The sequence below is a fragment of the Delphinapterus leucas genome, chromosome 15 (genome assembly GCF_059928025.1).
Source record: "Delphinapterus leucas isolate spDelLeu-1000000601 "Yukka" chromosome 15, BTC_Dleu_Yukka2, whole genome shotgun sequence".
Lineage (NCBI taxonomy): Eukaryota > Metazoa > Chordata > Mammalia > Artiodactyla > Monodontidae > Delphinapterus > Delphinapterus leucas.
This window is the reverse complement of record NC_143143.1, coordinates 25832878-25860292: the sequence shown is the minus strand read 5'-3', so window position 1 is coordinate 25860292 and position 27415 is coordinate 25832878. Positions and strand designations below refer to the sequence as shown.

The window sequence follows — 27415 nt, the reverse complement described above, 5'->3', positions numbered from 1 at the left end:
AACTGTAGGGTTGATTTTTTTTTTTTTGGCTGTGTTGGGTCTTGGTTGCTGGGCATGGGCTTTCTCTAGTTGCAGTGAGCGGGGGCTACTCTTTGTTGTGGTGCATGGGCTTCTGATTGCGATGGCTTCTCTTGTTGCAGAGTACAGGCTCTAGGCGTGCAGGCTTCAGTAGTTGTGGCACACAGGCTCAGTAGTTGTAACTCGCGAGCTCTAGAGCTCAGGCTCAGTAGTTGTGGCGCACAGGCTTAGTTGCTCTGCAGCATGTGGGATCTTCTTGGACCAGGGCTCGAACCTGTGTCCCCTGCATTGGCAGGTGGATTCTTAACCCCTGCTCCACCAGGGAAGCCCCTATAGGGTTGATTTTGATGCTCAGCTAGTTTTGGGATCCATTGAATTATTTAATGCTGTGGAACACCTTTTGTTTTTAATAGTATTATCTCAAGATGTTTTAAAAATAAGAACCATAATAACGTATTCATTATTTATCTAGCAGTATAACTGAGATACTAGAACTTAACCATATTGGTGAGTTAAAAATCTTAGGATTCTGATCACCAGAATATCTTAAGCGTTAAAAAAAGATGAGACCAACACCTTCTCTTTTTATAGGGATTTGCAGAAGCATTTTTGGAACATCTGTGGAAAAAATTGCAGGATCCAAATAATCCTGCTATCATCAGGCAAGCTGCTGCAAATTATATTGGAAGCTTTTTGGCAAGAGCTAAATTTGTTCCTCTTATGTAAGTAACCTAATTTTCTAAGTGCTTTTCATATCATCCTTTAAAAAGTATAGTATTGTCTCAAGTCAGAGAAATATCTGCCTTATTTTTTTGGTTTGTCTTTAAAGTGAAAAAATCTGTTCTCCCACTCTATTCAAGAAGTTTATATTTCTGAGAGGCAATTTCAGAATAAAATGTCTCCTTTTCAAAATGTAAAACCTCACATGAAAAGCTTTTGTAATCTGTTCTGTATGGTTGCACTTGAATATGAAGATCCGTTTGTCTTCATGGATGGTGTACAGTGTTGTATACTGTTTTGATTCTTTTTATAGGTTTGTCATTTTTCATTTGCATTCCGAATCAATTGTATCTGTTAAAGCTGAAGAAAAAAATTCTTTTAAAGGTAATAAATCTATTTAGGAGGCCAGCTCTGGGCCTGTTTCTTCTAGTTATCCATGAAGATACCTTTGGACAAGGATGCTATTTAAAAACCCTTTCCTGATAGCTAAAAGCTATCTGGCTGTTCTGTCCTAAATTGTTGACCATGGGATTTCATCAGAACCCCTTAGGGAATGGTGAGGTCAACTGGCCTGTCTTTCTCTTGTAAGATGTGGGTAAACATGCCCTGCTCTTTGGCCATATTCCCCCAAGAGGGCTGGGAGGCCATCGGAGAAGCCCTTCTGAGTTGATGAGGAGAAACTGTTCTCCAGCTCTTGGGACTTCAGGCATTCTTAGGGGCCTGCCTGTTGTTCCTAGGAGGTCCATGTCCTTGAGCTTGTAACCGGAAGACTGTCTTTCCACCTGCCTACCATTTTCCTTCCTTTCTTTGCTTCTCCTCTGTGCCCATGGGTGATAGATACAGAAACCAATGGACAGACTTTTCTTAGTTTGTAAGGAGAGGCAATTGTGTGTTCTTATGTCATTCTAGTTTTTTATGAAGCAAGTGAAGTTGACTTGAATTTTTCTTTTCTCTAGTACTGTAAAATCATGCCTCGATCTTTTGGTTAAGTGGCTGCACGTATACCTTACTAACCAGGATTCAGGAACAAAGGCATTTTGTGATGTTGCTCTCCACGGACCATTTTATTCAGCCTGCCAAGCTGTGTTCTACACTTTTGTTTTTAGACACAGGCAGCTTTTAAGTGGAAACCTGAAGGAAGGTCAGTGATGTGGGGTTGATGGATATGAACTGGAATTTCCTTTTAAGCCCCACTTCTAAAAAGATGTGGGGCTTAAAAATAGTTGTATGAACTCTAGTAGGACAAAGTTTTATCACAAGATAAGTAAAATCACTGCTTTTTTTTGTATAAATAAATGGTAAGCGTCTTGGTTAAAGAGGACCTATTTTATATGGGAACATATGTATAACTGATTCACTTTGTTATAAAGCAGAAACTAACACACCATTGTAAAGCAATTATACTCTAAGAAAGATATTAAAAAAAAAGAGGACCTATTTCTTGTAAGCCATTACATTATGCCATTTTTAGTAATTTTTATCAAAATATACATCAAAGAATCTCCTAACAAAAGACACTTAGGCACAAGTTGGTTTGCTTGCCTCTTAGAATAAGTGTGGTGTCTTTCTTTTTAACATAGGAGAGAAGTATATTTATCGGTTCCAAGACAGTAGTATCTACCTAATTTTTCCTTCTACCTCCATAGTTTTTTGTAAACAAAACAAACAAAACCCTGAAATACAAACAACTAATGCACACTTGAAAAACATGCTCAACTTTACTGATAACTTAAGACATGTAAGTCTCTCTTGGTTTTGTTGGCTGTCACATTGACAGATTTTGTGTGTGTGTGTGTGTGTGTGTGTGTACATATGGAATTCAAGAAGGAGAAATTCCATATTGTATAATCATTACCTCTAAGGAATGGAGAATCACTGTGTTGTCTCAGCTTTTTAATGATTCCATGATTGTTAGCAGAAATCACACAGTCTTTGTTTCCCTCTATACGCTCAGCATGTGCTGAGGTTGCTTGTATCTGAGTTCCAAATTGTCATGTACGGTTGCCCACTGGAAATGTATGTTTACTTCCTGACTCTTTAAAAGAATAAACTCTTTTCTTTAGAAAAGTTGGTTTGGTCATAAATACATATGGTTGAGCCTAGTGATATTCTTTGGGCTCTACACTGCGTGACTGTCTACATGGACCTTTAAAGCATTTGTGCAAATACCTCTTTTAAATTTGTTTTTTTTACTGTATAAAATAATAAGTGCTGCTTAGACTATTGTGTTTGTATCTTTTAAAAAAATCTTTTGTTTTTTAATCAAAGGTTTGAGGTACCTTCAAAGTCTAAATTTTGAACGGATAGTGATGAGTCAGCTAAATCCTCTGAAGATTTGCCTGCCCTCGGTAGTTAACTTTTTTGCTGCAATCACAAAGTAAGTTATTTATGCTCTATTTGTGGAAGTTATTTCAAAGTGAATTTATGTTAGTATTATAAAATTCCATTAAATTTCTGTGGAATTATTTAACAAAATTAATAGCAAAAAACATTTAAAAACCAAAAACCCAGTACTTGTGGAAAGCACTGCATTGAAGGTGTTGTTTTTATACTTTGGTTGCACTGGAAATTGCTACTACTTTTTAATCTGAGGACGATAATTCAGCAGAAGCTTAGGCACTTTGAAATAAGTAAGGCAGCTAGCAAGCTGAGAGGTACAAACCACAGATGTTTATTAGAGTGACTCTCATAATGGTAATAAAAATAGACTGGACATGAGATAAACATCCAACAATAGGAAATTGGTTCATTGAGGGCCTTGTGGCTACAGCTGATGTGCGTAGCATTTATTGTGTGCCCAGCACAGGTCTGATAAGCACTCTGCATAGAACTCACTTAATCCTCACACAATCCTATGACTGTATTATTAATCCCTATTTATAAATGGCGAGAAGTGGGGCACAGAGAGATTGAATGACTTGTGTGGAGTCATGGCTAGACTGTGGCAGAGCTAATAAGGTTTGAATGCCGGCAGGCCGGCTCCTTCATAAGCATTCACTGAATTATTTTGCTTCACGTAGAAAGTGAATTGGAGACCTTGGGTATCTTATCCTGATATTGAGGGCAGGATCATAGCTTAAAATCTTTAACAGATTGAGCTATTAGAAGATAAGAATAATTTCTGCATCCCTCAGTCCCCTTTAGACATCTTGTTGCTCTCATTTAGCAGGCTTATTTTTCCTTTGCTGGCCATCTAGTTCAAGGTATTCTCTCTCCCTCAGATCTCAAAAATGGTAGTAAAGAATTAAGATAAGAAACCAATAAGCAACAGTGTCCAGTGGGTGGACGTTTCCAGCACATCGCGGGAAGATAGAAAGCAGCTGGAAGAGTAGGATGGATGGAGCAAAGCAGAGGCAGCTGCCCGTAGAATATTCATGGGGTGGGAGTAGAGGGCTGCAGTTGAGGAGCAGACTGGCCAGAGAGGCTCTAGATCTGGGGTTTGGGATTAGCATGGACGTTAGGAGTAAGACGTGAGGCTGAGAGCAAGAGGTCGAAATAAAGACCTGTGTCAAGGAATTTATGTATCATTCTGTAGCTACTGCTTCTGCTATATTGACTCATAGCTGTATTTTGATTTCGACTGCTGCGTAATGTTCTCATAATTTTAAAACATTGATTCTTTGTTGGGATTTAAGCTGTCTTCCTTTTTCAGTGTGGGTGCATGGTTGTGTGTGTGTCCTGGTACACAGGCACATACTTCCTGTCACCCAGAAGTGCAGTTGCTGGGTTGTAGGAGGCGCACATCTTCACTTTTACCGAATATTGCGAAGTACTCCAGTGTGGTTTGGCCATTTAACACCAAGAGTCAAATGTGATCCTTGGCTAATGGAACAGAAATGAACATATGGTGCTTAAAATAGCAGTAGTGACCTAAGAGCCTGAGAACAGATACCTGAATGAGTACCGTGGGAGGGAGGGTGGGAGGGGGAGCATTGGCAAAGGTGAGCTAAATCTTCCTCGCAAAGAAGTGGCCCAGTGAGTGATTTTTGAAGTTCCTAAGTCATAACCACCAGGGAGTTTGACAACATATGATCCTGTTGGGCTTTGTTGTTGTTGTTTTTTTAATTAATTAATTTTTGGCTACGCTGGGTCTTCGTTGCTGCGCATGGGCTTTCTCTAGTTGCGGCAAGTGGGGGCTACTCTTCGCTGCAGTGCGAGGGCTTGTCATTGCAGCGGCTTCTCCTGTTGCGGAGCACGGGCTCTAGGCGCATGGGCTTCAGCAGTTGTGGCTCACGGGCTTAGTTGCTCCGCGGCATGTGGGGTCTTCCCGGACCAGGGCTCGAACCCATGTCCCCTGCATTGGTAGGTGGATTCTTAACCACTGCACCACCAGGGAAGTCCTGGTCCTATTGGTTTTTATCGCAAGTTTTTCTGTCCACTTAACTGTTTTCACTCACTATGGCTTTTCTTTTCTTTACCATTTTCTGAGGTCGTGATTCAGTAAACCCCATGGCTCTCCCTTAGTACCCTCCTTAATATCTTCAACAGCCAAGTGTCTCTACCAACAACCCATATCCCCTCTCAGTGAATCCTGAATCCCTTTTTCACCAACCCACTAATTCGTACAAACAGTAAAAAATAAGTAAATACAGCTACATAATTCTGTAAACTAAAAGAATTACCGTGAATGCATTAATTTTTAGTGAGTTGTGCCTAATTAGTAATCTAAGCCCACTCTCATATTCTTAAAGTGATAGCACATATTCTTTCTCCTTAGCTAACTTGTAAATAGTAGGCCCAGAGGACTGTACCCTAAAAGCATTACTTTCTACTTTATGTTATTTTTTTTCTTGTAGCTGTTATGTTCAATAAGATCTATGTAGTCGGGGTAGTTGTCACACATGAACGGGCGTGTCCATGCAGAGTAATTCCAGCACATTAATGCCTCTGTCTGTGTTGGTTTTATTCCACAGCAAATACCAGCTTGTTTTCTGCTACACCCTCATTGAGAGGAACAACCGCCAGATGCTGCCAGTTATCAGAAACACTGCTGGGGGGGACTCAGTGCAAACCTGCACGAACCCACTTGACACTTTCTTCCCCTTCGATCCTTGTGTACTGAAGAGGTAGGTACACTTAGACAGTCGACCTTTCGATGGTGAATTTAAATGCGGTGTGTATGTGCCTTTACCAGGATCGGGATTTGGGGTTTCTTTGTGGTGAGTGACCCTTCTGGTCGTTGATAGGGTCTCGTGGTCTCCTTGCGTGTTTTCCAGGCCCAGTGTGGAGAAGCCTGTTCAAGGCTGCTGAGGGTCGTGGCACAGGAGGGCTTGCAGGTCTCTCCCTCAGTAGGAGCCCAGATTGACACCAAGAGGTTTTTGCTTTTCTTGAAACCTGTTGGTTTAAAAATACAAGAGGCTGGGGATAGAGGTACCTGGATAGGGAGGATGCTGCCTTTTCTTGGGTCATAAATTTCTGCCAAATGACTTGTTCCTTCTTCTAGAGACCACATCCCATACTGTTGCACAGGATAAGCAAATGCCAAGTGATTTATCTGGATGGGTAGTTCTGGAAAACCCCCAGGCCAGTCTTAACTTCAAATGTATATATATATAAGGAAGCAGGATTTCTGCTTATGACAGTTTGTAACTAACAACACAATGATTTGGGATTATCTGGTCCCCCAAGTCTTGGTTGACTGAAACCAGATTGGTCTTTTTACCCAGATTTATTTTTAGTAAATGACTATAGGAATATTAAAAAGGAATTTCCAGAATAATATAATTTCACCTTCATTTGGACATATTATAATTCACCGTTAATCTTTGCAAAGTTGAGAAGTAATTTCACTTGAAAATGAAAAGTTGAGAAACAGTAGGTGTAATACTCCATCTACGTGAGTGGATGAACTCTTACAAAGAAGGAGCCCCGTTAGTTACAGAACCTACATAGGATATTTTTGGACACCATTATTATTTGAGCGATAGTTTTTACTTCTTCATTTTGGGTAATGGGTCTTGTGAGAAAAGAGTTAAATATGTGGTGACCTTTGCTGTAGTATTTAATTTGATTTTGAAACCTGATCTTCTTGACAGGTCAAAGAAATTCATTGATCCTCTTTATCAGGTATGGGAAGACATGAGTGCAGAAGAGCTTCAGGAGTTTAAGAAACCCATTAAAAAGGTAAATTTATGATTCAACATACTTTCTGGGAATCTCCTATGTTGTTACAGAGCACAGTCAAATAGTTAATAGCAATGTTACACTTGAAAAATACTACATTTGTTCATTCTGCCTTTACAGAATTCCAAGCCCAGGTTGTGTTCTTACGAGAATAGTGTTTGTTTTTTAATGAATTGTTCAAACCAGACACTTCACATGCTGACTTTGGGAAGTGAAGGGTAATTAAAAGTCGGCTTAACACATTTAGATCTCTACCACTTGATCGTTACCACCACGTAACAGTCTCAGATTTGCTTACTGTTGAAATGTTCCCAGAAGTTAACATTAATTTTGTAGGTTTTCATGAATAGGTGGTGAAGATGCAGGTCTGCAGCATGTCCTCCAGTGCGTGGCCGTGGAGCTGAGGCAGCTATTGCCAAAGGAGAAAATTAGAATCCAATAATAAAAAATGTCACCATTTGTTTCTTTGTGGCGCATTCATTTCTGTATTAAAAGTCAGCTTTAATGTGCCTGTCTTCTTTTTTATAAGTAATCATTGGAAAGCTCTTTTTAGTTTTATTCTTTCTTTAAATTTTGCATTTGAGGAGGATGGTCATTCATTCATTCATTCACATTATGTTAGATTGAGCAAGAATGACATATCATGTTACCTGCCCTCATTGAGCTTAAAATCTGTTCAAAAACAAAAAATCAGACTTTAAACAAACACAACGTGTGATGAGCAGTTGTGCGGATGGTTCATAATAAAGAAGTGTGCATTGGGAAGCGTTCGAAATTAAGATTCTTTTCCTTCACCTTTGTCTTTCCAGAAGTAGCACATTCCTGAGGAAAGGGATTCTTGAAAGCATTTCAAACTGCCACTTGATATCTTGTTGATAATCTCTGTTCTTTGTGCAGGAGGTGGTGGAAGATGAAGAAGATGATTTTTTGAAAGGTGAAGCTGGGATTACACCGAGCTCCTTTGATGCGCATTTCCGCAGTCCTTCAAGCAGTGTGGGCTCCCCACCTGTCTTATACCTGCCAGACCAGTCCCCCATGATCACAACGATTTGTGATTGAGACTGACATTCCTCCCGTCGTGCCCTTCGTACCAAGGTTCATACTGTTTGAGCATCGCGTTGAACTAGAGTGAGTACGTGCTTCAGGCATCTCACTTTCAAGTTAGACTTACTCTAATGTCTGAACAGACGTGGTTGGGTTTTTTGTTTTGTTTTTGTTTTTTCTGTTTTGCTCCTGTACAGACAAAAGGAAAAGACAGGGGCTTCCCTGGTGGCGCAGTGGTTGAGAGTCCGCCTGCCGATGCAGGGGACACAGGTTCATGCCCCGGTCCGGGAAGATCCCACATGCTGCGGAGTGGCTAGGCCCGTGAGCCATGGCCGCTGAGCCTGCACAGGCTCCGCAGCGGGAGAGGCCACAGCAGTGAGAGGCCCGCGTACTGCAAAAAAAAAAGGAAAAGACAGGATATCATGTGCAATATTTTACGGTGGAGTTGACGATAAGTGTTGAAAGCTTGGCTCATTTGTTTAATGTATACATTTTTTTGTTACAGCTTTTTGAAATAATTATTGTGAAATTTCTAATATCAGCAACAGCCTATTTTAACAGATTGCGTTTTTAACGAGGTTTTTGTCAGAGCCATACTTACAGGACTTTGTTGATATGATATCTTTTCACTGAAAAATCCTCAAGGACACTCTTTGAAGTCTTCAGAATGAGTTTCTTTTGGATACGCTGTTTCCCCTCTGCTGTAACTGTATTTGTGTTCCGCGGTTTCAGTGGGGTGCAGAGAAGATAGCAGCAAAGTGTGGGGAGGGGGCCAGGGCTGGTCCTGGATGCTGCAAGTTGGAGCTGGCACTGAAGGAGATCTCCAGGGACTTCAGAAACTAATAAAAGCCTAGAGGGACGAGAGAGGATTTAGAGAAACAGAATCAGACACATCGTACATTTGTGAGTGTAAAAATGGGTTTAAAAGAAAAAAGGAGTTCCAGGTAAATGTAATTCACATTGACTGAAGTAGGGTTGGACTTTTATAAAACACAGCTCACAGTGTTTTACCCTGATGCTCCCAGAAGTGCTGTCAGAACTGGAACTACTTGTAGTGGAATGTAGTATTGATCATTGAGAATTTCTTTGTCCAAAAGTAGGGGAAGAGAGGGGATTTTAGGTTATTTGGTGGAATGGTTTTGCTAGCAACAGTAGGTCATGGTTACAGCTACAGTCCCTGTCTACTGGCTGTTCGTACCATGGATTCCAGCTCAGTGAAATCCTCTGGCGAGGCTCTTTTTGTATTTTTATAACTAAACACTGAGAGAGGAGTCTAAACAACCTCGCTGTATGATAAATTTGTGCAAGCGCTGCTAGTCATTTTGAAGCTCCTGCATATTTTAGCTTCATTCCTTATTTGTGTACTTGTTATTTGTGAAAATGGACACCTTTAAATATATTTATTTTTCTGCCACTTTCCTATTCTTTATTTAAAGGCAAGTGATATTTTCTTGATCACAAATATTTTATAATGAAATACTTTCTCTTTCCTAGGGCTTTGTATGCTTTCATATATTTACATTGATGGCAATGTAGAGTTTGAATTTCAGTCTGTAAATATGTTTTTGGAAAATAAGAAATTTTTATTGTTTTAAAAAGTTTTGGGTATTGGTGATTTTCTTTTGGTGACTTGGTGGAAAGTTGTTTGAGAGCCTTTAGGTTCTCTGTTTTTTTAACTGCTGACAAAAAGGTAGGATTTTTGTATAGTGGATAAAATGAGTAATTGAAGATGTGTCTGTAGAAATTAACAATTAGTGGGGTCTTTGTGAGTTGAGAAGTAGTTTTAATGTAGAAGTATTTAGACAAATAAGTCTAAAATTTCAAAGGAATTTGAGAAAAAAATACTGTGAAAATAGAACAATGACATGGTTAATCTGGAACTTTTGTCCTTATGCCAATAAAGGGAGGTACCCCAATAAAGAAGCTTCTCATGTAAATGTTCTTTTGACTCCTGTGTTTTTTTAATTTTATATTTATTGATCTACTGTATTAAAGCACCGTTTTGCAATAGAAAACTGCAACTGAGACTTTACTTAATTGATACTTTATTAAAGAGGCAAAAGTAATGCCAGTGTGATTGCAAGTACTCAAAAATAATTGCATACTGGTGATGAGAATGGCTTCCAGGTGCATCTGAAGTGTCACTGACTCTCCTTGATCACACCCAACGAGTCTAAGGAAAACAAACACTTCCAAAAAGTTACATGCTTTTAAGGAACATCTGTGCAAAAAAAAAAGTTGTTTAATCTCCTTGGGAATTATATATGAAAACAGGATTTTCCTATCCCTCTTACTCAAAAGCAGGTTTTCAACTGGGGTAGGAGTTCCAGGGTCCATCATTTTGTTTGTCTGCTATGGGCAGGTCTTCTTTAATGAGAAGTGGCCAATTCATACAAGTGTGAAAGGACCAGTGTCATGGGTGTCAGACCTGTCTTCTCTTTCTAATCAGCTGTGTGACCTTGAGCAAGTTACCTAGCCTCTCTCTGAGCTCCACTTTGAAAATAAAAGTGGAAATTACTAATACCTACTTTATGGTTGTGAGGATTTGATGAAAATGCACGTAAAGTCAGCTGTTTGGTTACCTTGTGAGAAAGTCTAGTTAAGCTGGAAGCATTTTCATGGAAAGGTCTTTTCAAGGCAAAGATAACTTCCGTTTCACCTGTATTACCTACTTAGTACCAACTTAATCTCAACTGGAGGGGAAGGGCCAGAGGGCTCCACCTGCCAGGCAGTGCTTATTACAGCATCCTGTAGACATTCTAATAGTTTTTGCTCTGTGTGAAGTGGGGCCTCTTTTTCGTCCCACCAGTCTTTTAGTTTGGTTAATGCGGAGTTGGATCTATTTGGGTAATATTTCCAAGTTTTAGAATAGCTAAAACTATTTTAAACTCAAATAAGGTGAGAAGTCTCACGCCAGGGTACCTGTCCTCAGTAGGGTCTGTAGGGTATCTTGCTGATCTTTACTCCCAGGGTTCTTAGCCCATCTATGAGTGCCTACTGAATGTCAAGCACCAAGTGTTATTAATGATTTCTGAATGTGTGGAGCTAGCAAACTTTAGGCTCCATTTTCCCAGTTTAAGACAGGTTGTGTTTACTATTAAATACAATCCTATGGCGCAGAACGGCAGGTTCGGAAACTCGTAAAACTTGCTCAAGGTCACTATGGGAAGTGGTACAGCCGGGATATGAACCTAGGCAGGCGGCGACCCCAGAGCCCGCACTCAGGCCAGGTTGGCTGAAATGTGAGCCACGCTTTCAGAACTACATTTCCCAGCGCCCCTAGCGGAGGCGGGCCGCTCCCTCCCGTTTGGACTACGTTTCCCATGGGGCTATGCGCCGCCCCCCCCCCCCGCCCATAGATTTCCTCAGCCTCTTGGGGCTGCACCGCTTCCGTCGGACTCCACTTCCCGGTGGCACCCGCGGCTGGGCGCGGCAGCGGGGCGGCCCGAGAGAGAGGGCGAGGGCGAGGGCGAAGGCGAGGGTGGGGGCAGGGGCGGCGGGCGGCCCGGGGCTGAGGAGGCCGCTGCCTCCCTGGGCCTGCCGGGGCGGCCGCCTCCGCGATGCCGCTGCTCGTGGAGGGGCGGCGAGTGAGGCTGCCGCAGTCCGCTGGGGACCTCGTCCGAGCCCACCCGCTTCTGGAGGTGAGCAGGGCCCGGGCGGGGGGCTTCGAGGCTGGCCCGAGGGAATCCGCAGGCGGTCCAGAGCCCTCCTCACCCCGCCGCCACCACCCGCTCTCCCCGAATCAGGCTCGAAACTTGGCGCAGCGGAGGTGCTATCGGCACATCCGGAGCCCAGGCCGCCGGCAGCAGAGTTTCTGCCCTCGCTTGAGCCATCTGTGGAGCTTTTACCTTCTTTGGACCTTAGAGGGCATCTGCTGAGGCTCCTCTTTTCCAAAGGAGGGAACGGGGGCCCAGAGAGGTTAGGTGACTTGTCCAGGGTCGCCCAGCACCGCGGCTTGAGGACACCCCGGGACCCCCTTTTTCCAGACAGGGCGGTCCCAATCTCCAATCCGGACTTGGCCCGTTTAGGCAAATCTGGGCAGCGCCCTTGCTCCCTCGCCGGGGATCCCCACCCGTGGTGAGCGCGGCATCGTCCTTGGGTCCTCAGGAAGCAGGAGGTTTTCTGGGGTGGGCGGGGGCGTCCTGGCGGGTCGCCTAGTCTAGTTCTAGACCCGGGATCTGGGGCTCCCGGTTAGTTTCAGTCGGAAGAAAGGGCCCTATTTTCACCCAGCTGGGGCGTGTTGAGGAACCACACCCTATGGAAGGGTGTTTTGTTTTGTTTCCTGCTTTTGTCCTTAGATGGACCTCTGAACCCTTAGTCCAAGCTTATGCAGAGACTGTTTAGAAAAGGGTTCTTACTGTAAAAAAAAAAAAAAAAATCCGAACCAAACCTCCCACTTGCCCCAGATCCAGTTAAGGGGAAATCAACCATTTCATTGATTTAAGAGATTCATATTGAGCCTCTAATGTACGTTGCCTATGGTGTTTGCCTCTTTCCCCACGATCAGGACATTTATAGGGTGGGGATGTTTTTTAATCACAGGGTGGCTCAAATACCATGACTGTTAATTAAGTGCCATAAAGGGAAAAAAAAATGCCCCTTTTCACTCTGCAGAGTGAAGCCGGGGAACCAGATTGAGTCTGTAGGCTCAGGGAATGTATTTTTGGGTTTTCTTCTGTAACAGTTGCAGGGTGATTTTGTCTGCATGCTTGTTTTGTTTATTTTCCTTTGGTCTCGCCTCCAGAATGTAAGCTTCCTGAAGGCAGACAGTGTGTCTTTGTATCCTCAGAGCCTAGGGCAGTCCCTGTCAGTGAATCTGTGCTTTGTAAATATTTGTTACACAAATGTCTGAGCAGAATGACCCCTGAAAATGACCCAAAAGATGAGGCGGCGGGGGGGGGGGCGGGTGTTACTGACAGGGAAAAGAGGACAACTCTGTGTGATTCTCAACTTGCATTTCAAGAAAACAGTAGTGATATTAGCCAACACATACGGGGCACCTAGCAGACACTAGGTTAAGTGTTAAGTACTTTCCTTGTACTGTGTCACTGCCACACCATGAACTGGTGTAGTTGGGAGTACGACTCACCAAGGGAGAAAAATTGCAGCTGCCTAAAGAATATAGGTGGCACCCTATTTTTACGTCTGCTTGAAATTTTCTATGATAAAAAGTTAGATCAGTGTCCAAGGCAGCCCCCTAAGTGTGTAGAGAGGGGGGAATGAGATGAGATACCAGGGCGGCTGGCCCCCTAGAAGGGAGGTTTGGCCTCTCTGGGGAGACGTGGCCTAGAAATGCTGTGTAGTGGGGACCAGTTTGCCTTACAGGAACGGGGGGGCGGGGGTGGGGGCACTTCCATCTCAGCAGCCTAAGGGAAGAGGGGGAGGGCATTCTAGCTGAGCAAGCTGGACTGTGCCCCGTGGCCCCTGGGCAGGAGGGGAAGGGCCCCGAAGGCGGGTGGACTGGCAGAGAGGGCAGGAGGGGCAGAGTGGAAGATAAGCTGGGAGGGGTAGGTCGTACCTACGTGGCAGGGTAGATGGATCTTTCAGCTGACGTGCAGTGTGGAGAAATGAAAGGTTTAATTATTTTTTTAAATAACAAGTAGTGTCTCCTTGGTAAGAAAATAGAAATTATAAATCTCAAAAAGAAGAAAAAAGAATCTGTGACCACAACCATGCTTCACATTTTGCTATACTTTTTTACATGATAGCATACTACACATTCTGTTCTATAATTTGTCTTTTTCATGTGACAGTAGGTTGTGAGTATGCAGTAGCAGTACTTACAAGCCTGTCCATAGCTATGCTTAGCATAGGATAATAGTAACAACAGCAACAATGGTAGCAATGCCGTGGAACTTGCTGAGCATCCCAGCCCAAGGAAGCAGGTACTGCTCCTGTTCCCATTTTACAGATGGGGACTCTGAGGCACAGAGGGTGGAGTAAATTGCCCAAGATCCCACATCCTGTGAGTGGTGAAGCCTGGATCACAACCCAGGTGGTCCGCCTTTGCCTCTAGAGCAGCAGTGCTCAATATGTTAGCCACTGGCTGTATGTGGCGATTTACATTTAAGTTAATTAAAATTTAATAAAATTTAAAAATCAGCTCCTCAGTCACACTAGCCACGTTTCAAGTGCTCGACAGCCACGTGTGGCCAGTGGCTGCTGTAAGAGACAGGGCAGGTACAGATCCTTGCCATCGCTGCAGAAAGCGCCTTTGGGCGGTGCTGTCTAGAGCCTTTGTTCTTAACCAGTCACCGGATGCTCAGGAACTGGTCCTGCGGCCTCTTGAGAAACAGTCCCATGGAATTCCACGTAACTTCGTTCCTGCCTTTAAGCATGTGCAGTATTTATGCTCTTTCCCCATTAGGAATGTTCACAGAGCTAAATCCTTATAAACCCCTGGAATTATTCCTCAGAAGGGTTTTTTTGAGCAGAAAAGCGGGGTCAGGACAGGGGACCAGAGGTGGGGAATGGTGACAGCCACCCCCTACAGACCTGCTGTCAGTTAATCCTCCCGCAGCCTAAGGAGTGGCCGTCATCAGCCCCATTTCCCAGAGGAGGGGATGGAGCACCGAAGCTCAGCCTGATGCCCAGGTCACTGGCTCAGGGAGAGGCCCCCGGGCACTATATTGTAGGAATTTAGGTGTAAGGGAAGAAAGGACTGAAATGAGGTAGCGCCCGAGGGGTGGGAGGAAGGCTCAGTTCTGAGGGCTGCGCCTGGCAGCACTCTCATACTTGCTCTCCCGTTTTCTTCAAATTTCAGTGTCACTCATAAGTAGCTTTCTGGGGACACAGCCACGGCCACTTGTCATGTGTCGTCTATGCTGCTTTCACGCTGAGGAGCTGAGACCGCACGGTCTGCAAAGCCCAGGATACTTACTGTCTGGCCCTTTCCTGAAACAAGTGTACTGACCCCTGGGTTAAGAGAACAGTGCCATCCGATAGGGATTGGGAAATGAGGATGAGCCGTAGCAGGGAGAGACTGAGGGAAAAGATATTTTTTCATGAATCTGAGCGTCCAGAGAATAAAAAAAGTTCAGGAAAAGTTCAGAAAACGACTGCTTTTGTTTCAGAAAGGATGCGAGTTTATAAAGTAGGACTGTGTGTTTTTCCACAGAGGAGAACTTTGGCTAACCTTTTTTCATTTTTTGAAGTGAAAGACCAAAGCAACGTTGCTGTTTTCACTTTCTGGCCATTCTCTCTCCTGATAATTTGTGCTTCTGTTTCTCTGGGAAATAGTAGGAGCTGTGTCGATGAGAGACATTGTGATTTTTGGTCTTGGGCACGCAAGTGATAATTCATTTCTCAGAAATAGCTTTGCTTTTGGGTGGTGACCAAGTTGTGAAAATAAGTGGTAAAAATTTGCCGTGACTTCTCCCTCCCCCTCCCCGAAAAGAACGAAAAGAGGTAAGTATTAAAGGAATAATAAAAAGGAAATTCTGCATTCTCCTTTATCTTATCTTGAATTAAGGTGAGAAATGGCGTGAAAATGAAAAGTGCTTACTGCTATGAGGTGTTGTGAGTTTTTGCACAATTGGCTGCATCTCTTTCTCCCCGACTCAGCCGTCTGATCACACACTGCACTTCACTCAGTCCTTAGTTCCTTTCTTTAAAAAATTTTTTTTATTGAAGTATAGTTGATTTATACTGTTGAGTTAATTTCTGCTGTACAGCAGTGATTCAGTTATATATATATACTCTTTCATATTCTTTTACATTATGGTTTATTACAGGATATTGAATATAGTTCCTTGTGCTGTACTGTAGGACCTTGTTGTTTATCCTATATATAATAGTTTGCATCTGCTAATCCCAACTTAGTTCCTTTCTTAAATGGAGGGGCCAGTCTCACTATAACTGCTGTCTTGCTTCCAATTAATGAAAGTTTATTAAAAGAGAACCCTCTGGAACTCATCAAGTGTATCATCATGTTTTTTTACATCTCTTGTATTTTGTTAAGTAAGCAAGTACTAACCTAAATTAGCACCAACAGTGAGGAATGGCCAGAAGCCCGTATAAGACCATAAAAATGTTCCCTGGTCTAGACAGTACACAAGCTCTGTATTTGCACACACGGTTAGGAAATTGTTTATTGAGCAGTTTATTTGTTGCAAGTAAGAAGAAAATTATGAAACATTTTAGTGATGCCTCAATTTGATGTTTTTGAAGAAAAAAAAGTTTAATTTAGTTCTCATGAAAGAATTAACCACCTGAGTTTTTTCCCCCCAGGCTTACTAATAATTTATACAAATATTCAATTAGTCAGAATTTTCACACCTAATATTAACCTATCTTTTCATAAATTTGCTTATTTATGAGGGCTCCTTTTTGGTTTTCTACTTTAATAACATAATTACATCATAAGACATTTGGAGAATAGAGCGACAGTTAAATGACTTGTGTTTGCCCTGTTCTAACACAATCATGGTTATATTCGTGAATTTCCTTCCAGTATTTTTCCCTATATGTGGCAACATTTTTAGCATTGTTGTATTAACAGCATATTTGCAGCTTAAATTTTTTTACTTGAATCTTGCTCTTCAGTTTATATTTCCAAGCTCTTTTCCCATAGTCTTCATTTTTTCATGTCTGTGCAGTTAGCAGTTGTGAGTTGGTTCTGCATAATTTACTCGCCTTTTCTGTGGTTGTCCCCAGCTTTGTGCCATTCTCGATAACACAGGGGTTGAGTGCATTTTAGGTTATTTCCACAGTACAGATTTCCAGAGGTGGGAATTACTAGATTAGGAGACAGGTAAGGTCTGGATCCCTCCTCCTCTTTAAAGAAAGTGAAGAAGGTCTGTGATTTCTGAGCCACCCAATCCACTAGTCCGTATGATCTGATTCTCTTTACAATTGTAAAGAAGGGGGAAAGATTTTTGCATCTTATTTCATAGGTACTAGGGTCTTGTTCTATAGGGTGAAAAAAGAACAGAACTTCCTTGTTTCCTTCACATTGTTCCACATGGTAGTTACTGCTGCTGCCTTTTTATTTTAGCTTTTCTGTCAGATAATACACACACCTCAGACCTCACAAGTGTGTGTTTCCCACGTAGGGCACACTTTGGCTCTCTCCACCTCTCTAGTCACTCAATCCTCACTAATTTCCGTCACTATTTTATTTTTTTTTTTAATAAACAGGAAAGAGCCAGACTTCTCAGAGGTCAGTCTGTTCAACAAGTGGGACCCCAGGGCCTTCTGTATGTTCAGCAAAGAGAGCTTGCAGTGACCTCCCCAAAGGATGGTAGGTTAGGAAGCAGTGAATTGGGCGTTATCCCCAAAGGCTATTGGATATTTTATTTTATTTCTTTTTTAAACAGGCTCCATCTCCATTCTGGGTTCTGATGATGCCACCACTTGTCACATTGTGGTCCTGAGGCACACAGGTATGATGAGAGAGACGAAGGAAACCGTTAACTTAAACGGACCCGACACGTGGGACCATGAATTTCTCGATTTGCGTTTTCTGGCTCCGCTTACCTCTTCTCCATCTGCATGGCCCCTCCCTGTGGCCCTGGTCAGATGGGTTGGCTGGGCAGCCCAGACGTCTCTATTTTTCCTTTTACAGGCTGTTCAAAGATGAGGCGGTCCGAATGGACAGGCGTAGACCTGGCCTGCTCCCCGAGTTCTCATCGGGAATAACATGAGTCGTTTCACCCTTGTTCTTCAGGTAATGGGGCTACCTGCTTGACACATTGTGACGGAACTGACACCAAAGCTGAGGTCCCCTTGATCATGAACTCCATAAAATCCTTTTCCGACCACACTCAATGTGGAAGGTGAGCTCCACGCTACTCTGTTTTGTGATATTGGGAACTTGACACCACCACGTAGCGGAAACAGCCGTGGCAGCTGTTCCAGCAACATGGCCTGTCACCAGCACAGTGGCCGCCTGGTCCCCCTGGAGCAGAACGTGGCCCAGCGTCGGCCCCTCGTCAGTAGTTGCTGAGGGAGTGAATGGGTGGCGGGTACGAGGGAAGGTTTGACTTTGAATCTGTAGTTCTGTTCTCAGTAACGTCCTCTTAGATGTCCGTTTTGCGGACATTGCCTTGTTACGCCCCAGCAGTGGAATCTCTTCATTCTTTCAGCAGTTGTTTGTTGAACGTTTCCTGTGAGCTAGAACTTGTTTTAGGGACATAGCAGTGAATGGAGTAGACAAACCCTGCCCCCGCGGGGCTCATATTCCATAGCAAGGAGATGTCAGCAAAACAGGATTTTAACGATGGACAGGGCTCTGAGGAAAACAGGGCTGGGGAGGAGCCGGAGATGGCCGGGAGGAAGTGGGTGCAGTTCTCAGTGTCGTGGATTCTGTATGACAGCTGACGCCTGCCCTGGGTGTCCACCACAGCGCCCAACCCTCTCACCAGTGACAGAAAGCATGACCACCTGTTTCACATGTGCAGCCCCGAGATTCAGCTTCCCAGAGTCACAGGGTTAGTTAAACGGGAGGCCCATGATCCCAGCCTGGCTGTCTGGCTGGTACTCACTGTCTGGCCTGTCCTCTCCCCTTTCTCTCTCGTTGGCGGGCCTGGCAGGCATCTCATCTTATTTGAAGTCTAAGACAGCAGTTCATTTGAATGAACTAGTCCTATGCAAGTTCTTAGAATCCCAGGGCTTTAAAAGACCAGCCTCTCTGTCCGAGTTTCACTAGTGTAACACAGAGCAGTTTTAAAATGTAACTGTTCTCCTGCCAGGTCTGCGACAGGCTGGGCTAGCCTCACGGCTCTGTGGCTTGTGCAGTCGCCAGACTGCTGGGCCCTCCAGGTTACGTAGCCAGACTGGGCCATGGGCCCAACTCTGTGATTCTCAGCACACGGTTGTGAGATAGAAGATGTCATGAGGCGACTTGATGCTTTGCCCTGTGCTGCTGATGCAGAAGATTCTGGTTCATTCCTCAGGAGGTTTTCGTCTGTCAGGAGAAGGGATGTGAAATACGGCCACACTTTCCCAAGCTCTGGTTGCCAGGTTGTCATAGGCTGAGGACCAGGGGTTAGCAGAGGTGTGCACGGGGCACTCAGGGTTAACAAGGTTAGTGTGGTCTTTCCAGCTGTAGGGCTTCCTACCTGGAGCTTTGCTGTGCATGGTGACTCCCTTGGGGAGTAGGCAAGGCTTCCCAAACTTATTTAACCCCAAGAACACTTTTTTCTGTCTCATGAGGCCAGTGTTCAGGGGAACACACTTTGGGAAAAGCTGGTGTTGTAGATAAGCATGTGCTTTAGACACAGACGCAGTTTCCTTCTCTGTGAAACGGAGATGCAAACCCATCTCTCCACGACGCTGGGTGGTAGAGAAGACGGTGTCTGTGCAGGGAAGGTGTCAGTCCCGCCCTTCCCAGTTCTGCACCCCAGGTCCTCTTAGGCTGAGACTTTTAAGAGGTTTGGGAAGCATCCAGCTCGGGGCGGGTCCATAGTGTGACATGGTTGTCTTCTTCCAGAGCAGCCTTTTTCACCCTGTGCCTCGAGGTGGCATCATGTTGGTGTTAAGACACAGCTCCGCTCGGCCCCCAGGCACCCGGGCAGGGTCCCAGTGTGCCGCATGGGTTCTTGTGCGTGTGCTGAGGCGTAAACGGGGCCTGGGAGCCGAGAGCTAAAGTTCACAGCAGACCCAGCACACGCTGTCCCGTGCTGTTCGGCCTCTGACCACCTCCTGTCTCTTTGCCAGGCTGGAAGTGCACCTCGTGGGCGGCTTCAGTGATGACAGGCAGTTGTCACAAAAACTGACTCATCAGCTTCTTAGTAAGTTCACTTTCTTCCTCAGATTTGATAAAAATATTTATCTATTTTTGCTTAGATAAAAATCCCAATTAGTACAAAATCCCAATTATTAGTACAGTACAGGGGGGTGCACCTGCTTGGAGCCACACAAACTGCTCAGCTTGGAATCTTCCATAAAGACAGGATAGCAAAGAGCTAAATGCTTAGAGGTAATGGGATGGGGACAAGATTTTCTTTCAAAATAGCAGGTGATGCATCCCAAAATAGCAAGTGCTGTGAACTGTTTGAAAACAAGAACCACCTTCTGGGCAGAAATGTCCATTTTAATCTGAAGAGAATTAAAACCCCGATAAAAGCCAATTTTTCCCCTGTTAAATTAGCAAATATTAAAAAAAAAAAAAAGATGTTCTTTGATTAACCATGAGGCAGCGAGGTGGGTGTATTCCTGCAGCACTGGAACATACTTTGGTGTAACCTGTCAGGAAAGCCATTTGGCATCATGGTCCATTATGGACCCAGTAATTCCCCTTCTGGGAATGTATTATAAGAAAATAATCTGAAATGTACACAGAGATTTATGCCCAAAGATGGGCAGTAGAATGTTATTTACAATTGGAAATAATCTAATGTCCATTAGTAGAGGAACAGTTATATAGCCATTAAAAATAATACTTATGAAGAGGTTTGAATTACATGAGAAAATACATATGTACAAAACAATCAGGATATAAAATTGTCTACATCTGAGCTCAGCGGTGCACGGACAAATATGGCAGGAAACATACTGAATGTTAACTGCTAGGATTATGGGCTTAAAAGCCCATACACTTATATCTTTAAAAATCCACATATTCTTTCCACTCTCCTGTATTTTCCAAATTTTTCATAATGATCAAATTTTTTATGACTGATAATCAAGAAAAAAAAGTTATTTAGGAAAAGGGTAAAAATCTTATGAATTTGTCCCCCCAGCCTCTCAGAATGGAGAGAAGAATGGAAAGCCTTGGTCGAAGTTTCCTTTGAGCTTGAGGCTAGGAGCACGTCTGTCCCTTGGCAGGCAGGGTTCTGGGCATCAGCTCATGTGGATCTGACCTCTGATAAGAGGCCAGGTTGTGACCGGAAGGCTAGTGGATCCGACTCTCTGTCCCCTTCTTGACTTGTTCAGCATATGCTCTGCTAATTAAAGGAAGTTTTTTTTTTTTTAAATTGTGTGTCAAATGCCTGAAATCTTTTGAATACTGCACACAGCTCAGAACTGGCTTACATATTGGCAGATGGATTTTGGTTTTTTTGTTTTTAATATTTATTTTTTTTAGGCTGTGCCGGCTTAGTTGTGGCACTCAGGATCTTCCTTGTGGCATGCGGGATCTTTTTAGTTGCAGCAGCATGTGGGATCTTCTTTAAGTTGCAGCGTGAGGACTCTTAGTTGCAGCATGCACGTGGGATCTCGTTCCCAGACCAGGGATCGAACCCAGGCCCCCTGCATTGGGAGCGAGGAGTCTTACCCACTGGACCGCCAGGGAAGTCCCTAAAGGAACTTGTTTGACATCAGTTTTTAAATTCTCATCGTAGGTGAATTTGACAGACAGGAAGATGACATTCACTTGGTGACATTATGTGTGACAGGTAAGTTCTGCCATCTTTCCCAAAGCAAAGCTGTAGATTTCGGGGATGTTTTGCCCTTGCTCTTAAAGCAGGACCCAGCATCCGTGCCTCAGTCGCAGGCGGCACTGTTTGTCAAATGCTTTGATGCCTTCTGGCTTTTCCCATGTCTTCTGGGATGGCCTTCCCCGCCCTCCCCACTCCAAATCCTGCTCAACCTCAGTTGAGATCCTGACCCACCCCCTTGAGTGCAACTCCTCTGTCCTTCCTTGGGATTCTCAGCAGTCTGCTCTGTACTCCGGAGAGGAGCTGCCGCCACGCGTGTAGGCGGCTGGGAGGCCCAGACTCTGGAGAGGCGGTTTGTTCGCTATAACCTTACTGCTCTGGGGCTCAGCGGGGAAACAGGGACACAGTCCCTTTCATGTTCTGATTTCCCCCCCTTTTGCAGTGGGGACTCCTTCTTGGCCTTTATTTATGGAAAATAAAAGCGATTGTTTGGTATTTATTAAAAATTGATCTTAAAATTTCTTTTTTTTACGTGTTAGAATTAAATGACCGGGAAGAAAATGAAAACCACTTTCCAGTAATTTATGGCATTGGTAAGTAGCGTGTTGATCAGAGGGTTTATTGGTCTCACACTGACAAGACAAGCTCCGGTTAAAGGCTGGTTCCACCAGCTAGTAAGCCCGTCGCTGTCGGTGTGTCACAGCCTTAGGTTCTGATCCTGACTTCTCGGTGTATTTGCTGGGAAAGCAGCTTACCTTCTCTAACCTTTATCTACAAAAGAGAGAAAACATCCAAATCCTAAGGCTGTGAAAAGAAACAGGGTAGCAAATACAGCGTGTAGGCATCACCCCCATTAGGGGAAAGCTGAATGTCAGTGGTCTCTGCTCCCCCAAGAGGCCTCTCTGCTTTTTTCCAGCCAGCGCTCTGGGGGCTGGAGCAGGGCATTTGAATTTCAATCTTCTTCCCTTCTTAGGGAACTAATTAAGGTTTTGATTGAGAACAAAGATCCTACAAAGGAAAGTGTGCAACCACCAGGCTAAAGAAAACCCAGAACTTTCCTCCCTCCTGTAACAGCCCCTAGGACTCCCAAGGCTGTAATAGGGTGAGCCTGGCTGTCTCTACAGAGGGCTCCTGCCGTATCTGTGACATTTATTTGGCTGGGTGTTCACTGCTTTATTCTCTATACTTTGTATGTCTGAAATAGTAAAAACCAACACACAAACACCAGATTTGGCCCCAGTCCCAGGCCATGTTCGCAGCCGTGTTTGGTCAGAGGGCTGACCAGGGAGGCTTTGCCACGTGCTGCCTGAAGAGATGGTACGCCTCCTGTGGGGGGGCCCTTGGTTTGGAACCAGGTCTTACCTAGCCCAGCTCAAGCCTCAGCTCTTCTCAGCGAGATGCTTGGCTAAAGGATTGCATTATCACTTTCCAGGAAGGTAGATGCTACAGACACCTAAGAGTAACTTTGTTCAGTTTCCACTCTTTTTCTCTCTGAGGGAGACTCATCCATATTCTGTTACATGTGGTGGTAGAAGTGTGAGACTGTGCCAACCCTTGTGGCTTTTGTCAAGGAAGTCATCCTGTTGTCCCTCACAGCTGTCAACATCAAAACCTCGGAGATCTACAGAGCCTCCTTCCAAGACCGAGGTCCGGAGGAGGAGCTACGTGCCGCACGAGCTTTAACAGGAGGACCAGTGAGTTTGATTATCATCTTTGTGTTACAGGGTTAAGGAAAAAAGGGGGGCATCAAACTCCAAAGTCTTAAGTTTTATAGACCTTAGAAATGAAAAGTTTGTCACTTCTTTAAAGTTGTACACGATCAGGAACCATCACGAACACGTCACGTAGAATAATAATGAACGTTTTCAGTTATAAGCTCAAGACCCCAGTTCTCTGCTGTAAAGATGTTGGGGAGGTATGTGAACACCCAGCACCCAGATCCAAAGAGAACGAGCCCCTTTTACTTTGTAAGGACTTTGCCAGTGAAGCTGCTGCAGAGAAAGGCGAGCTAAGGGGGAAGAAGAGCCTTCTTCCCTCTGCACCTCAGGATCACACTCTCCTCTGGACCAAGTAACTGGAGACCGGTTTGCTGGGATGAATTGATTAACCCCCAAAATAATCAAATCATTTTAAGAGTCTGATTGCCTTAGGGTGCTTTTTAATTAAGTAACACCTTCATTTTAAAAGTTAGAAAAATAAAAACCTAAGACTTACAACGTTGTTTGAGGAATGGGTGAAAGAATCCTTTTAAAATGCTTAAAGTGTGAAAAAAATAGAAATCGCATTCAGAGCACCCAAAAGAAATCTGCTCACTTATGAAATACTGCCACTTTCATTGGAAATGTCTGGATTCAATGGTCTGTTCTGCCAACCCTTTGACATTGTTAGGGTTCCTTTTGCAGCCTCTCAAGTAGCATAACAGCCTTGATTTAGCTAAGATTCAGGACATATTTCAGTCTCAGTAACCAAAATTGAACATTGCTGGTGAAGCTGAAAACTACCATTGGCACATTTGAGAATTCAGGGAATTGATCATTTGGCAAATTAACATTTTTTACAAATTGGTTTTCCCCTTCTTCTGATGGGGCAACGGCATGTGTACTTTTAAGTTTCAAGGTTACTCGGGGTGTGAATAATGAGGCAGTGTTTCATGTAGCATTGAGGAGTGTGGACTTCAGTCAGACACACCTGGGTCTGGGTCTGGGCCTGGCCCTAACTCTTATGGACGTGTGACCATGGGCAACGGGCCCGTCTCTCTGAGCCTCGGGTTTCCAACCAAAATGGGAAAAATGCCATCTTCCTGCAGGACTGTTGTCAGAACTAAACAAAGTAATGTCTGTTTCCCACAAAGTGTAGTACCAGAGAGGTGGAAAGTATTCAGTAAGTAGCAGCTCCTGTTAGTTATGAGACAAAAATTGAAAGAAGCTTATCATCCAGACAAATGCCTTAATTTCAAGACTACACTGGAGCTTGCATTAAAGGTAGGGTTTAAGCTGATAACATTCCTTAAATTCTATCCTTGAAACGTTCTTTTTTAGATGATTAGTATTTACGATGCAGAGACAGAACAACTTCGTATAGGACCATATTCCTGGATGCCATTTCCCCATGTGGATTTCTGGTTGCAGCAAGATGATAAGCAAATACTAGAGGTGAGAATTTACAGGTTGGGTAAATCTTAAATCTGTGGACCTTGGTTTCCTCATCTGTAAGGAAAAAAAAAAAGGGATTAGACTAGATAACAGCAGCTTTTCCTTCAGTGTTTGGAGGATGCCATTGGCAGACCCTGTTTAGCTGCTGTATCAGTCAGGGGTAAGTGGAGTCCTGGATGGACATCTACACAGGGCAGCAGTAGGCAACCAACTGTTTTGTTCTCATTAACCCAGGACACCTCGTTTCTTATGTAATTTTACAAATTACATATATATGTGTGTATATATATATATAGTGATCTGAGAATAGCCTGATTAATGTTTAAGGAGCACAGAGAGACTCTGACATCTTTATCAAAGTAGGGAACAGAGCAGGGTTCTTCTCTCATGCCCCAAATCTTGTTTGTTTTTCCAGAACCTTTCCACGTCACCTCTGGCTGAGCCCCCCCACTTTGTTAAACATATTAGATCTACCTTGATGTTTTTAAAGAAATACCCTTCTCCGGCTAACACGCTGTTTCTTGGAAATAAGGCTCTACTCTACAAAAAAAATGAAGATGGCTTATGGGAAAAGATCTCTTCTCCAGGAAGCTAAAAATAAATAGGAATTACCAAAGAAAGCAACTTTTTGGCATGACAAAAGACCACTGGTGGAGGTAGGAAAGAATATCCATTCTACATCCATTCAGTCTTAGGTCTCTTTCCTTGCTCCGTGTTTTTCAAATGACTTTAAAATAAAATCTTATTTTGGCAAAGGTATTTGTTTAGGTTTACTTTTTGGTTAGTAATGAGAGGCAGAGGAGAAGCCAGCTTTCTCACTGTGCTATAAGCAGCTATTTCAGATACTTGGGTAAGTCTAATTCTGCTAAATTAATGAATAAGGGAAAAACTGTCATCTATTTTGTTTAAAAGAACTACTTAAAATGCAGTAAAGTTCGGTGAGAATTTATACATCTCACAGAGATTTTTTTTTTTTGACCTCAAAATATTTTAGAAGCATCAAATCCAAAACTGATGTTATATTTTTAGAAACCTTTATTTTTCTGAAATTGTTATCCAAAAGGAAGTTACCATGCCCAATTAATGCTAAGATTTATGAAGTGAACTCAGTGGTACCAATTTCAAGAACCTTTATTGAAACCAACAGTCAAATAGTATCTCAAGGGTGAAATTCTGTTTCAGCAAAACCAATTTAACAATTTCAAATATATATAAAAACATTTAAAAATTAATCTTGTTAAAGGTGATAATTTCCCCTTCCCCCATTTTATCTGCTATACTTCATTGCACCAAATAAACAGGGAAGACTTTGTTTAATCGTTTGCACCAAAAAAAAAAAAAAAAAAAAAGGAAAATTGCATTTTGACAAGTGCCAAATGTCAGAAATCACATCAGATCAGAGTGTAATTACAGGCTTAATGTGGTATAACTAAGGCTTTCAGTACTACAGTCCACAAACCCAATGTGAATCCCCACCACCTTAAGGTCTCCCGTAGCTTGACTTCACTGGACGAAAAGGCACAGGGGCCCTTACCTATGATAAACGAAGTGATGCAGTACTTTTGGAAGAGTAGGAACAGGCAGTAATCAAGGGTTACTTCCAATTATTTCAGCAGTAGTCTGGCGTGATCAGCCTGAGAAAGATTACATTTCTGGTTCTTGTTTGATTTGGGCCCAAAAGGGTGAGCTGCTAGTGGAACAGAAGCTACAGAAGCTCCCACGAGAACGGGTCAAAGGTGTACTTAATTTAGAATTTCAGCGTAACGAGGTGCTGTACAGCATATTAATACGAGGCTTTTAAGAGTAGCATCTATTGAGTTTTCAGATATTAAACATAGAAATAAGTAGTCTGTACTTGTGCCAATTTAAAAGCTTTATCAGTATTTAAAAATATACACATATATATATATATATATAATATGGTCAAGAAGAGTCTTTACAGTTACCCTTAATAGATGAGTCCTTTAATTTGTTTACAAATAGTATATAAAGGGAGAAATGGATTTGTGGCAGAGCTAAGTCAGACAGAAGCACTGTCCAGTCTAACTTGCTTGACGACCCTGCCACAGCTTGAGCGGACACGGTCCTTCCTGACGTCTCTGGGGAAGCAGCGATCGGGGGTGGCAGGAGAGGGCCTCTGACACTCTTATTTACAATCCCATTGAAACCCACTCTCCTTCAAGCCAAACGCAATCCAGTTGTATACTGCAACCTGATCAAACTAAACACCAAGCAAAACAGATGGCAAAGAACGCTGTCTGTCTCCTCTGCAGCAGGACAACAGAGAACCCAGAGAGTTCTAAAGAAAGCTGTCTTACCGAAGGGTTATTATGTGCAACCTAGTAACTTCTCACACGTGTGTTTAGAAAGATGAGAGCAAGTGTTTCAAGTGGCAGGCACTTGAAATTCTAAGTTTTCTCTGTGAATAAAAAGTGTTTATGGTAACTGGGGGGAAAAAGGTATTATTACAATTGGGTAGACAGAAACAGTAGTTGTTGGTTGTTCTATCAGTACATACCCACACAATTAGACAAGTCAATTGCCCTCCCAGAAGCCTGGCTTTCAGGCACATTTTTGTGCAAAAATCCCAGTTAAGCACAAATAACAGTAATTTCTCTCATACTAGCATGTGGCACAGTTCACATTTTCAGAATAACTTCATCTTCCCTGAAACAATATTCAGTACAGTCTCCAAGCAAACACTGAATTTTATCTTAAGCTCTCTGGCTCCTCTACCTGTGGGCAGTCATCTTCCAGGCGCTGGGCCCTGTCCTGGAGGGCCCCCGTCTGCTCGGCTTCTGGAGGGGTGGGCACCCCTGGGTGCCGCTCAGGGCTGTTAGCTTCCGAGGCATCTTGCCCACCTGACAGGTGCTCGATCTTCTCTAAGTCCTCGATGTGACTGACGGAGCTGGTCTCGCTCACAGTATCTGAACCTCTTAGGGACCTTTTAAAAGGCTTCTGGCCTAGAAGGAAGATCAATGAACAGCACTGAACGCTCGGAAAAGGACACCCCTGCAACGGAAGCTGTCTGTGCTCTAA

At 43.4% G+C, this 27415-nt stretch overlaps 3 protein-coding genes across 19 annotated transcripts in view; 2 read left to right on the top strand and 1 right to left on the bottom strand.

The window, feature by feature from the left end:
* RRN3 (RNA polymerase I transcription factor RRN3) overlaps nt 1-10401 on the top strand; it is a 29117-nt gene extending 18716 nt beyond the window's left edge. For 3 of the 7 annotated variants that reach the window (XM_089896124.1, XM_089896122.1, XM_022552208.2), the window contains 6 exons: nt 610-740; nt 1695-1879; nt 3007-3115; nt 5652-5804; nt 6774-6861; nt 7759-10401. In XM_089896124.1, coding sequence (XP_089752250.1) covers nt 610-740; nt 1695-1879; nt 3007-3115; nt 5652-5804; nt 6774-6861; nt 7759-7920 — 828 coding nt within the window. In that variant the 3' untranslated portion in view covers nt 7921-10401. Of the gene's footprint in view, nt 1-609; nt 741-1694; nt 1880-3006; nt 3116-5651; nt 5805-5954; nt 6053-6773; nt 6862-7758 lie in introns of those variants that run through there. The other 4 variants (XR_016387808.1, XR_016387809.1, XM_022552207.2 and 1 more) reach the window with 4 other exon arrangements.
* Nucleotides 10402-11371: 970 nt separating this feature from the next.
* On the top strand, nt 11372-25135 carry NTAN1 (N-terminal asparagine amidase). 4 transcript variants are annotated; one of them, XM_022552379.3, is made up of 10 exons: nt 11375-11546; nt 17044-17146; nt 17223-17288; nt 17573-17681; nt 19564-19637; nt 21189-21242; nt 21764-21817; nt 22821-22918; nt 24263-24376; nt 24792-25135. In XM_022552379.3, exons 1-10 carry the CDS (start codon nt 11466-11468, stop codon nt 24969-24971), a joined length of 933 nt encoding a protein of 310 aa, XP_022408087.1. In that variant the 5' UTR covers nt 11375-11465; the 3' UTR covers nt 24972-25135. The 4 variants fall into 4 exon arrangements, with proteins under 4 accessions (XP_022408088.1, XP_022408089.1, XP_022408087.1 ...); XM_022552380.1 differs by lacking the exon at nt 17044-17146 and having other exon boundaries at nt 11372-11546; XM_089896125.1 differs by lacking the exon at nt 17223-17288.
* The window catches only part of PDXDC1 (pyridoxal dependent decarboxylase domain containing 1), a 52151-nt gene continuing 48101 nt past the window's right edge, over nt 23366-27415 (bottom strand). For 4 of the 8 annotated variants that reach the window (XM_089896114.1, XM_022552374.3, XM_022552376.2 and 1 more), the window contains 2 exons: nt 27113-27339; nt 23366-24430 (listed from right to left, as the gene is read on the bottom strand). In XM_089896114.1, the coding sequence (XP_089752240.1) occupies nt 24371-24430; nt 27113-27339 (287 nt within the window). In that variant the 3' untranslated portion in view covers nt 23366-24370. Of the gene's footprint in view, nt 24431-25489; nt 27340-27415 lie in introns of those variants that run through there. The other 4 variants (XR_016387807.1, XM_089896115.1, XM_089896117.1 and 1 more) reach the window with 4 other exon arrangements.